Source organism: Sinocyclocheilus anshuiensis, unplaced genomic scaffold, assembly GCF_001515605.1.
Source record: "Sinocyclocheilus anshuiensis isolate Anshui unplaced genomic scaffold, SAMN03320099.WGS_v1.1 scaffold1503, whole genome shotgun sequence".
Classification (NCBI taxonomy): Eukaryota; Metazoa; Chordata; class Actinopteri; order Cypriniformes; family Cyprinidae; genus Sinocyclocheilus; species Sinocyclocheilus anshuiensis.
In genome coordinates, this window is record NW_015554170.1 from 19,520 (window position 1) to 32,485 (window position 12,966).

Here is a 12,966-nt window from a genome sequence, read left to right on the forward strand (position 1 = left end):
AATAATTAATTAATTAATTCACTCAACTGCGGGCCACTCAAAATGTAGATGAGTTTGTTTGTTCATGGCAAGGCCGCAGTTTAATCACTGTAATGATAATAATGAGCTGTATTCGTTGACGCACACACACAGAGATCAGAGATCGCACTGTGCAGAAACAGAAACATTCAGGAGCACAGCAACTTGTCACCGCTGCCTTGCGACTTTTATTAATAAAATAGCTTCGATACTCAATCACTACATTATATTTCTCAGCAACAAGGGCATATAGCTGTTTTTGAAGTAACTAAACTCACAGCTTCATTGTTTGTAGAGAGAGACGCACAGAGGCAGGTAATTCACACACACAACTAACACGCCCCAGCCCCCCCCTCTCGATCGATCGATAATTAATTCAAATAAATGGTACCCCCCCCCCCCCCTAATTAATAATTAATTAATTAATTCACTCAACTGCGGGCCACTCAAAATGTAGATGAGTTTGTTTGTTCATGGCAAGGCCGCAGTTTAATCACTGTAATGATAATAATGAGCTGTATTCGTTGACGCACACACACAGAGATCAGAGATCGCACTGTGCAGAAACAGAAACATTCAGGAGCACAGCAACTTGTCACCGCTGCCTTGCGACTTTTATTAATAAAATAGCTTCGATACTCAATCACTACATTATATTTCTCAGCAACAAGGGCATATAGCTGTTTTTGAAGTAACTAAACTCACAGCTTCATTGTTTGTAGAGAGAGAGACACAGACGCAGGTAATTCACACATGCAACTCTTTCTGTCTGTCTCTCTCTATCTGTAAATTGCCATATTTTAGAAAAAATCAAGCAGTTGCATCACTGAATATAGCTGTCAATCATTTAACATTTCTATCGTATAACAGTTGACTTCTATTAAATGTTTTGCAGCTTCCAGTTTGGCATATTGGCCATTTCTAATTTACAGGAATTGTCCCCAGCCCCTAGTGTCTATGGTGATTACAGCCCTAGTTCATGAGAACACATTTGGAGAAATTTAGCCTTACATCACTTGCTACATCACTTCACAAGATGTTAATTGATAGACTGGAGTAGTGTGGATCACTTGTGGATTTTTGTGATGTTTTCATCAACTGTTTGGACTCTCATTCTGATGGCACCCATTCACTGCAGAGGATCCAATGCTGAGCAAGTGATGGAATGATAAATTCTCCAATTCTGAAGAAACAAATTAATTTACATTTTGGATGGCCTGAGTGTGAGGACATTTTCAGCAATTATTCTTTATAAATATACTATTCCTAAGTTAGACGTATAACCAGGTCTATAAAGCAATGCTTTTTTTTTACTTACAGTATACTTACAGTACCAATTATACAATTAATATTTAATTATAATAAGATATGTTTAATAATATAAATTCATAAAACTATGAACAGAAAATGCTTTATTTCCATCAATTATAACTTTACTAGAATTTTGTGTAATCGACAATGCAGCTTTTAAAAACATCGATAACAGTATCAGGCACCAGTAATTATGTACTTCATCCGTGTCCTGCTAGTGTGAGTTTCAGTCTGCACTCAATGAACATCATCTCAGGCTGCACTGAGCCTCATGTAACAGTGATGAATCTTACCACAGAGTTTCTCATCGGAACCATCAGGACAGTCGTCTTTGCCATCACACAGTTTCTCAGCGGGCAGACAAATGCTGGTGTCATTAGCACACACGTGATGGGAGAGTTTACACACCAGCGCCTCACAGTTATCTTCATCAGAGTTATCTTCACAATCGCTGTCACCATCACATACCCAAGCCTTACTGATACACCGCGCTACATAACAAACACACAAAAAATATGTCTGTTAACATGATAACTGACAAAAGTAGCGAATTACAATGAAGACCTTGTGATCATGTGAACAATGAAATCTGGGAAAGATCTCATCTTCATACATTATAAGGTGAATCATTCTTTTTATTTAAATAAATAAATAAATGTTGAAGCAATTTTGAGTGATGACCTAACTGATTCGGTCAATTATTTAGATTAAAAAAATAAGTAAATAAAACATCTGAATAAACTTCTATTATAAACTGAAAACCAAAGAATGCATTAGTTTATTTTATTTTATTTTCTTATATAGCACATTTCTACTGCCTTCAAAGCAGCCCAAAGTGCTGTACAATGCATTCAAAAAAAACAAACACATACAATAACAAACACAACATCTTAAAAAAAGAAAACAAACATTACATCTCTCCTAAATCATTAAAAGAGAGAGGACATTTTATAAGAATGTTTTATTATTGCCTCACCTCACTTGTTTACTGAGATATTTTGCATTTAATTCTGAAAAAAAATTACCAAGATTGTAATGATTATGACCCATTCACTCGTAAACTCAGTCTACTTATGGATCACTGAATCTCAAGATAAGACAGAATTCGTTTTCTGATTGTTCTGAGAACATCAGACCATTAAATTGAGAAGATATAATGTATAATTTCTTCAACATTACCAGAATCCCTGCAGCCAAACTTTACTGCTGGATCACACATGTGTGTTACACCCTCGCAGTTCTTCTCATCGCTCAGATCCATGCAGTCAGTGTCTCCATCACACCGCCATCGGAGGGGAATACACAACCCGTCCACACGACACTGGAACTCATCTGTGTGACAGCCACCGGGAGGACGGGTTGCTGTGGAGAGAAAAAAAGAGGAATTAAACAGAGATTGTATGGCAATATGTAGTATAAACAACTACACAATCCATAGGTTCATAATTTTCATACAAGATACTTGGTAACAGTTTACACTCTGCAAAAGATCCCAGATAGCGTAGCTTAACCTATAGAGAAGGAGTGTTTAAATCATATGAAAAACCATGGGTGTACCTCAGGGTTCGGTGCTTGGCCCTCTCCTTTTATCAATACACACCACATCACAAGGACCTATTCAGCCAAACTGATTTTCCTAGCAGTACTACACCAATGACAAACAGCTCTAGTTTGAATGCCATTTAAATCTCCAACTTTGTGAAGACAGAGCCCCTCGTCTTCCCAGCTAGCTAGCAATTCAACACAACATAACTGCAACAACAAGAAGTGAGCTATGAAATTTGGGGTAAAATTTCATAATCACAGTATCACGGTAAGATTTGAGTTCTACAATGTCTGGAACTTTATTGATACAATTTAATACATGTATTGTGTGACTTCTCGTGTTACTGTCTCCTTAGGATGCATCACTTGCATAGTTATATTCTTTATTTGTAAGTCATTTTGGATAAAAGTATCTCCTAAATTAATAAACGTAAACACTGCGAGTTCTCTAAAGGCAAATAAAACTGTTATTGTGGTGGTTGTGTGAAGTGGGATTTGTTTGTACTAATCCTTTTTTAAAATTCATCATCGCCCTGTAATGTGGCTCATATCTGACTCTGGAGCTAACCAAGCCAATGGCAAAGACGTTTATCCCCATGAGAGAGAGAAGTCTATATTTGGGTAAAAATATTTGTGGTGTATATGAATACATGTGACGTGTGATAATAGTAGAAACGTCACACCATGACTTACAAAGAGCAGCACTATATCAAAGCCTAAGAGGTATATGGTGAGATAACGCAGTTTCATAAATCTGGTCCTGAAGCACACATAACACTGCATATTTTAGATTTTTTGTATTTGGATGACTGTCCAATGAAAGAAGAATGAATAAGGTTCTTACACAATAAATTCTCCCTTATGAAAATTAACTATGGTTTTATTATAGTAAAAGTGTAGTAGCCATGTTTTTTTTAGCGGATTGATTACCATTTGTATATAACCACAGTTTTACTGCAAATAACAAATATATGGTTAAACTCTGGTTAGTGTAGCAAAATCATGGTTAATTTGTGGTTACCATGGTTTAACTACAGAAACTATATATTTTTTTGGTTTTATTTGTAGTAAAACCATGGTTAATTTTTGTAAGGTTAAATTTTGGTGCAAAGCTTCTTGGTATCATCTGACCAAAATAAATAAATAAATAAATAGACAGACAGACAGACAGAGAGAGAGAGCGGTAGATAGATAGATAGCTAGATGGCTAGATAGATAGATAGAAATCCATCCATCAATCAATCAATCAATCAATCTTTTCCCATAAATGGCATTTTAGACAAATGAGTCACAATTATGCCTCAGGTCAAACTCAAGATATACCTTTGTGTGGTACTTTTTGAGTGATTACTTCTTTAAAGCCATGCTCCTATAAAGGCCAGTGTTAACCAGCACTCAGGTTAGTTATGATGAGGTTTGGTTAACTAATGAACTCTTCAGCAGGGGTGTGAAGTAACGAATTACAAATACTCACGTTACAGTAATTAAGTAGTTTTTATCAGTAATTGTACTTTTTTGAGTAGTTTAAAAATTGTGTACTTTTACTTTTACTTGAGTACATTTTAAGTGATGTATCGGTACTTTTACTCCGCTATTTTCCTCCGTTTGTGGTCGTTACATGCTTATTTTAATTTTATTTTTATCCATCAACGTGATTGGATAGAGAGTAATAGGTCTCGTGACTTTCGTCAAATCAAATTGTGCATAGAAAACTTTAACCGCCAACTGTTTATCATGGCTGCTGGAAGCGCATTCTTCAAGCATCAATTCAGTCGCATCTTCATCTAACTTAATATGTTAAGGTAAATTTCGGATTTCTGCTTACTAAATGATTTGTATATATGCTTGCCTATCTACACGGCCTGAAATTTGGTGTGAATAATAGGCTATTATAAACCTGGTTGGTTTGTATTGGTGACATAATATGTAAATTATATGCGTGCGGCCCGTGAGACTTGCACTTGGACCACAGTGCGGCCCAGTGGAAAAAAAGGTTGAGAACAACTGTTCTAGAACAATGTGCATTTATGTTAAAATTGTAACATAAATTATCAAGTTTAGTTATTTTTATTTCTTTACTGCAAAACGCTAAAACTGGGACCGTTTTGGAGAGAAATGGGCTCTCATTTTAAACCATATCACGGTGTGTGATCACTGTGATGCTGAACTATGAGTTTCTAATGGTGTTTGTATTTGCACTGTTCTAAACATTAATATTTTATGTGCAACAACAGCATATGCTGTCTCAGTGGCCTTACATATGATTTTAAATCTATTTTTTCAAACTTTATGATTTAAATGGGGATGATTGTACTGAGAATAACTTTCATCTTTTCTTCAACTGAATACTGTTTCCGTGCTGTTTTGATGTATTTTAAAGAGTTGGCAGTCAAAATTAAAACTGCTGGATGATAGATACACATTACTAAGATAATGTGAATTACAGAATGTACAACGTTTTTAAAATGTATAAATTGCGGTGTACAGCGTTTATTATACGTGGGTAGAATCCATAGCTCAGTACTCACTACTCATGAGTACTTTTAAATAGACTACTCTTTTACTCTTACTCAAGTAGTTTTTTGGACAATGGATAATACTCTACTCGCACTACATTTTTGGACAACTACTTTTACTCTACTCGCACTACATTTTTTGGAAGGTAATGGTACTTTTACTTGAGTATATTTTTTCAGTACTCTTTCCACCACTGCTCTTCAGTCAATTAATTCTGTAGCTCATTCACAGTCATCATCAGCCTCTCGGTGTATATTTTTTTGTGCCTGGAGTTACTTTATGAGAGATGACTCTTTCTAAATAGTGTGCTGGGAGTTTGGTGTAGCTCTCTCTTCCTGGCAATTGAACCAAAAGCAGGTGATGCTTAAACATCTAAGAGCTTTCATAATGTTTTCCATTCCTATTTCAACACATTGATGCCGCCTGAGAATTAGTCCAAAAGAAGGCAGCACAAGTTTGTTGTCTAGTTTGGCATTGTGTGGCAAGAAATAGTGTCATGAACTCACCCTGGTTAGTGCAGTTGGCATGGGTCTCGTCGCTGTAGTCACCACAGTCGTTGTCTCCGTCACAGGTCCAGTAGTCGGGTATACAGCGACCGCTGTTACATTTAAACTGAGCGCTGGAACATGAATGACTGCAGCCGGCTTCATCACTGTTGTCACCACAGTCATTGTCTGCAAGAGGTTAAATTGCCAAATATATGCTATCATCATCCAAAAATATAAAGTAAGCCATGCTTTAAAGTACATCGTCAGCCAAAGGTTTGAACACGCTTGACTAAAGTTATGTTTCTTATGATCACAATAAACTTGTTGACATAAAGAATTTTCATTGAATTTAGTTTTGCAGACAAATACTTGTGATCCCTATATTGTTTAAATGCATCCCAGAATGTGCCTCACAAAGTTAAGAGAATAAACAGATTTTTTAGAGATGTAATATAAGATCGTTTGGAATTGTTTTTGGTCACTACATAATTCCCATATTGAAAATTGTGTTGTTCAAATGATCTTTAACATACTTTAATAAAGTAAATATACTTTATAATAGCAAAGATATAGAAAAGGTGTGTCCAAACTTTTGACTGAAACTAAAAAACTTCAATCATTCGAAAAGAACGTTATAGGCTACTTTTAATACTTTACTAACATAAAAGTAGCAGCCATGCTGGGAAAATTTTTTCCCAGATATGCTTGGCCAACATGGAACATGTCCATGTGAGCTACAGGCTATGATTTAATACAAACCATTTATAAAACAAATATACAAACAAGTAAAATATAGGCTGAAATATTAGTATTTCACATCAATACAATGTAGTAAATGTGGCATCTTGTCTTTAGAAACAGATTTCACAGTTAACAATTTGCAACAATAGAAAATGAATAATAAACATCACAGAAACTGCATAGATCACACATGCACCACTGGAAATGAACACTGGTTAATATTTAATGCTAATCTCTTCTTATGGATGTTACTAGAGGTGTTAGTTAAAGTGAGATGGCCAGCGGCTTGCTTGCTTATTTACTTATTTATATTTATTTTTATTATTATTATTATTTATTTTTTTACTATTGTGGGGCAGGATTTTTCCATAATGTAAGACATGTTTTAGAAATAATGAATTGCTGCAGATATTTTCCACAGCCTTACATGTGTTTGAAAATCCTGTTCAGACCTTATTATAGTGTTATAACACAAGTAAATTTATGGTGCATGTTGATCTATGCACTAACCGGTCTTGCTCGGACAATTGAACTCATCAGAGCTGTCCCCACAATCCTTTTCTGCAACACACAGCCCATGTGACACAGGGGGAGGGGCAAATGGTCAAGAGAAGAGGACATGACGTTACACAAAAGACACATGAAATGATCAACAAAGACAAATGAGGGAAATCTGTTGAAAAAGTGCAACAGACACAAAAAACAAAAGAGATGAAATCATGTCAGCAGCTCACCGTTATCACAGCGCCAGTTGATGTTGATACAGCGTCCGTTATTGCAGGTGAACTGAGTGAGCGGGAAACAGGTTGGGTATGCTGACGACACAAACATCATCATAAATAATCAATAAAAACATAACATTAACCAATACTCATCCCATATAACCAAAAGCATAATAAAGAATGCATAATTAAAGAATTAATTAAATGCATAATTAAAGAATAATTAAATGCAACATAAAAGTATTTCAAGTGCAAGTTTTTGTTGCATGTTGCATGTATATAATACAAGTATGACTTAGTGACTTTATGCTTTACAAGGTTCAGTTCACAAAGGGTCATATCATCGTTTTAGATTATTTACATTTCCTCAGTTTCCTCATCAGTATGAGTTTTACACAAAGAAATAGCAGTAGTAATATAAGAGCTGTAGTAAATAAAATGGCAATGATAATAATAATAGTATTAATAGTGATAATAGGAAGCTTTCTTGCAACATAAGCCATTACACTGATAAACAAAATAGATGTAATTCTAAATGTCGATGACATTTACAAAATGCAAATGCATAAAATGAATAAATTCATAAAATGAATCAACCAGTTGCTGAAACTGACAAAACTTGCACTGAACTAGTTTTTCTAAAAGTATCACATGCATACTAATGGCCGAATTTATTAATATTAATATGCTGGCATCAGCATAAAGGGGCATAATTTACCGCAGGATGCAGGCTCATCGGAGCGGTCCCCACAGTCATCATCCAGGTCACATTTCCAGGAGATGGGAATACAGCGGCCACTGGCGCACGAGTACTGATTGGGCGGACACGTCCGAGCTGCAACAGAGAACCAAAACTCTCAAATCTAAATGTGTGTGGCCATCTGTATGCCAGTAAAATATTCTTTTTTTTTCAAGTTTAAAAGATAGACACATGAAAAATTTATAGTCCTTTTCTTCCTAGAATTTGAATCCATTTCCCACTGCTTTTCTGTGGAAAGAGTTCATCTTCAATATATCTGCCATGGCATATTCATTTTGTAGAGCTCTTAAAGGGGTCATATGATGCTATTTTAAAGATCATTATTTTGTGTATTTGGTGTAACAGAATATGTTGACATGCTTTAATGTTAAAAAAAACATTATTTTTCAAATACTGTACATTATTGTAGGTCCTCTATGCCCCGCCTCTCTCAAACACGTCGTTTTCAACAAAGCCCCCTCCTTTGACAAGCGCAGTCTGCTCTGATTGGCCAGCTGACCCAGTGCATTGTGATTGGCCGAACACCACAAGCACGCGTCGGAAATGTAACGCCCCTTACCATAATCGCGAGCATCAGCTTTCAAAGTAAATATCAAGACAGTTAATAATATCCTTAGTTTTACCATCAGTAAAAAAAAATAAATAAATAAACTCCGAAAGGGCAACAGAGTCGCATGACAGACACAGTGATGATGCAGTACACAAGCCGCGGTTAAGACAGCTGACGTGCTGACATGCTGCATCAACACTACTGTTGTTCCTGAAACCACGCCTTCTTTCTTTGCGTGCACATTTGGGTGACATTATGCTAATATTTCCACATAGTAAGGTAGACATGTGGGGGCGTGTTAGAACGAGCCGTTTTAGGTAGGCGTGGTTGACTCTTAACTTTTATAAAGAATATCTCTTTGGATTTGAGACTTTAGTCTTTGCAACTTTACAGATCTTCTTTATGCACCAAGAGCTTGTAACACTCCAAAGAGAAAGGAAAACTTGAAATCGCATCATATGACCCCTTTAACATATGTAGCTTGGAGTTTTTATGAAAAAAATGCTTACAAAAATCTCACTGGATTATTACAGTTGTGAATGTTTGTAAGTATAAACTGTTTTTAAAATAAACCTAACTGAATTTACATGGCACAAGCTGATTGGCCTCTCCTGGAGAGTCTCTGTCCTGCAGCGGTTAGCTCCAACCCTAATTAAACACACATGAACCAGCTAATCAAGTCCTTTGGACTCACTAGAAACTTCTAGGCAAGGGTGTTGGAGCCGGCTGGAGCTACAATCTGCTGAAGCACGATTGGACGCCCCCTTATTTAAATTCAATGTTTGCTGTAAGCTGTTCCTTAAGCATTCTTCTGAAAACCTCCACCTCCCCCAGCTCCACCTGTCTAGATCTGCTATGTGATGTACATATGCCTGTCATGCCTATTCATGCAGTGTGTAGTAGAACTAGATCACCAAGCCCAAATACATTAACAGTTTCATGTCCATTAACATGTTAAAATAATTCAGAGAATTTTCAAGACTGCAATATAAATATTGCACTTGAATGTTACAAATATGTCCGCACAGAAAAGAAAACTGTGTTTTCAAACCATTTCATTTTATTTCCAAACTCAGTTTCCCAGTTAATTCTGACATTTTATCTAAATTTATATTTTTATGCAATGGCTCTATTGCAGTCTAGAATTACTTGCAAATGCAGCATCATAGTCAGCCATATCCTTAAAATAGATGCAGTCTAATTAAAGAGTGCAAACCATACAATTCAGCCATGAAGTAAAATATAGCACAACACTTTGACGAAGAGCCCAGAACTGCGTCAGATATACCATGTGAGATAAACTCTATATTTATGTATGGCTGTCTAGAGAATATTTCAGCTGACTCAGAGTTTAGGAGAAGGTCATGACAGAACATCACAACTCAAACCAGCCAAATTTTCAGCTGGCCTTCCAGGTGGCATTTGTATGATATGAAGATGACAAATACAGAGTTCTGGCATGAAACTCTAGATGGCGCAGTCCGATAGGACTAACTCAATCTGACCTAATGACATCATCACATGGCACAGCTGATTGGTTCTCTCCTGTATCGGTAGCCAATGAGCTCGCTGCTCAACATTCAAATTTATGACTAGTGCTTGCCATAGCAGTTGCAGCTTGCTTCAGAAACCCTCCACCTTCCCCAGCTCCACCTGTATAGATCTGCTACATTAACAGCAGCAATATTTCTTACATGCTCACAGCAGCATGTTGTGGATGTATTGGCAGTAGAAAGTCTCGGTACTTGCTCTGTGGCAGCAGCAGCGTAGCAGATCTATTCTGCCAAGACCAAATACATTTGTACAAATACAAAACATTGTCATGTACATTACCATGCCAATCCCTCCGAGAGTTGTCATGACAGAACTGAAGTTCCAATTATCAAATGTGTGATTAATGTAGATTTAAACATAGACACTCCATATCTGAGATGGACAAAATTTGTTGGACCTTTGTGTGTGTGTGTGTGTGTGTGTGTGCGCGATTAAAGTGCACTACAAAAGAAGCATTTCTTGGGTGACTAGGTTTTTATTTCCATTGTATCGTGCAGGAAAGCTTTGGCCATTGTGAAACTTCATTGGTCCAACTCCAGCTAATTGTTGTCACAAATCCGGTTCATGGTTTTCCGTCTGCTTGCCACCAGAGGTCACTTTTCCGTTACATTGACTCTCACACTACACAGACTGTTGCATGTCACTCCGGACTACAGTTCCCATCATCCATTGCACTGATTACACACACACACAGCTGCAACCAATCAAACACACTTTATAAGCCTTGGACTTCCTCTTTCGGATCGCCGAGTATTGTCTGTGTTTATTACTCTCCTAGTGATAGCAACTTTACGGAGCCATTCCGTGTTTCCGGAGTTTAGGTCCAGTCAGTCCTGTTTAACCTGTGTCTTGATTCTAGCCTGGTTTACCTCATCCTGTCTGATCTCTGCCTGCCCTGGAATTATCGCCTGTCTGTTGGATTACCCGTTTGCCTTGTCCCCTGGATCACGTTCGCCGCTGATCGACCCCCGTCTGTTTACTGGACTACTCGTGTGTCTTGCCCATACCATACCTGTTTGCTGGTATTCGACCCTGCCTGTGTTTTGACCATGTCTATGAATAAAAGCTTGCATATGGATCCGCACGCCTCTCGTCTCGTTCGCCCCGTTACAATTGTATATTACACAGTAAATGTTCTGGTTTTTGATTGCAGTGTGAACTGACAAAAGACTTGCCCACTTAGGACACACTGTAAAAAGGCATTTCTCATCAGGTAGTATGGCTAGATTCTGATTCCTGGTCTTGGAACTGACATAGGAATCAATTCCAAACTGTTGTTTTCGATTTTTTATTTTTTTTTAATTGGATGAAACATGTTCACCTCCAATCTTGTAACTACATGATATAATGGCTTACCTCTTTCTGAACTTCCTTAGTATTCATTGATTGTTATTAATCTGCACCTATTATCTCTTCATGCATTCTGGAGCGACGCTCAAAACCTTCCACTGTGGAGTTTATGAGAGTTTACTTAATTGTAGGAAACTTCTCCAAGGCATAGGCTAATTAATATGTGTCAGTCTATTGTCAGTTCCCAATGACTCAGAAATTAGAAATTCATTCTTTTAGGAATCGAATCCCAGCCCTTCATTTGGGATAGTCATGACATTATATATGACATTTTCATGATTTATATAAAAAAGGTCAATTCTGGGCATTTCAGTGGTCAAATTAAGTACATTTTAAAATAGGTTATTTTTTAAAGTCCACAGGGCAAAGCACACTACAGACACACTTATTTACATCAAAGTTGCCAAAATACAATCAAAACAGACTGAATCTTTGGACTTTGTGTGAATAATGTCATAGTGCTGAAAATTCAGATTACTGTGCGTACCTGAGCATGTGGTGTTAGACTCATCTTCATCATTGCCGCAGTCGTTGTCTCCATCACACAGCCAACGCATTGGGATACAGCGGTTATTTTGACACTTAAAGCGGTCTGCAGGGCATGTGTGCTGATCTACAGATGGACAAACAACAAGCACTGCATGTGTTTGGTAGCTCGACACAAGGAGGGAGTTTTAAGTTAAACGTGAGTGTGTTCTTACGGCACAGTTCAGCCGTCTCGTCGCTGTTGTCCAGACAGTCATTATCTCCGTCGCATTTCCAGCGGTCTTGAATACAGCGGTTATTCTTACAGGCGAACTCTCCCGGCTGACACTGCGGAGGGGGAATGTAAGACGGGTTGGCTGTGGAGAAACACACACACATGAAATGTAAATAAGTCTGCTGAAAGCCAAGCTCTGTAAAAAGAAACATCTGAAGAGTTTCTGTTTCAAATATTCAGATACAGAAACCAAACCGCTTGATGTTCAATTCAGCTGATTGTATCACCAGTCAGTCACAAGATAAACCCTAGAAATGATGCATTATCTGCCAGTATGCTCGAGCAGCTGGCAGGCACAAACAGATTTGCTTCAGCTCAGCAAGCGTTTCTTGCTTTGTTCTCTGTCAGGACTGAATGAACTCTTATCCCACTGTATTCCTCACATTTCTCACCTGGGTCACTCTAAATGGAGGTTTCTACCATGTGATTTCCTCAGCAGTAGTTAATCCTCTTGTGAACCAATCCTTAAAAGCCATTTTTAACCATTCATTGTACAAAGTTACATCCAAACCACCATAGTTAATCACCTTTGACACCTAAATTAGAAGTGTTGCAACATGTTTAAAAAATGAAACACTGATAACATGTTAATACTACTCATATGATAATATCGTAATTAATCCAGGACCACTGCTTGTCTTCCAGCATAT

The 12,966-nt window shown here is 37.3% G+C and overlaps 1 protein-coding gene across 1 annotated transcript in view; it reads right to left on the reverse strand.

Annotated features, from left to right (window-relative positions):
• LOC107670926 (low-density lipoprotein receptor-related protein 1-like) overlaps positions 1-12,966 on the reverse strand; it is a gene marked incomplete at its 3' end in the record, with an annotated part of 97,609 nt that overhangs the window by 15,799 nt on the left and 68,844 nt on the right. Inside the window, exons 16-23 of the mRNA XM_016463748.1 lie at positions 12,258-12,398; positions 12,044-12,169; positions 8,061-8,177; positions 7,355-7,435; positions 7,131-7,181; positions 5,898-6,065; positions 2,509-2,691; positions 1,623-1,820 (exon numbers count right to left, since the gene is read on the reverse strand). Of these exons, the coding sequence (XP_016319234.1) occupies positions 1,623-1,820; positions 2,509-2,691; positions 5,898-6,065; positions 7,131-7,181; positions 7,355-7,435; positions 8,061-8,177; positions 12,044-12,169; positions 12,258-12,398 (1,065 nt within the window). The remainder of the gene's footprint in view (positions 1-1,622; positions 1,821-2,508; positions 2,692-5,897; positions 6,066-7,130; positions 7,182-7,354; positions 7,436-8,060; positions 8,178-12,043; positions 12,170-12,257; positions 12,399-12,966) is intronic.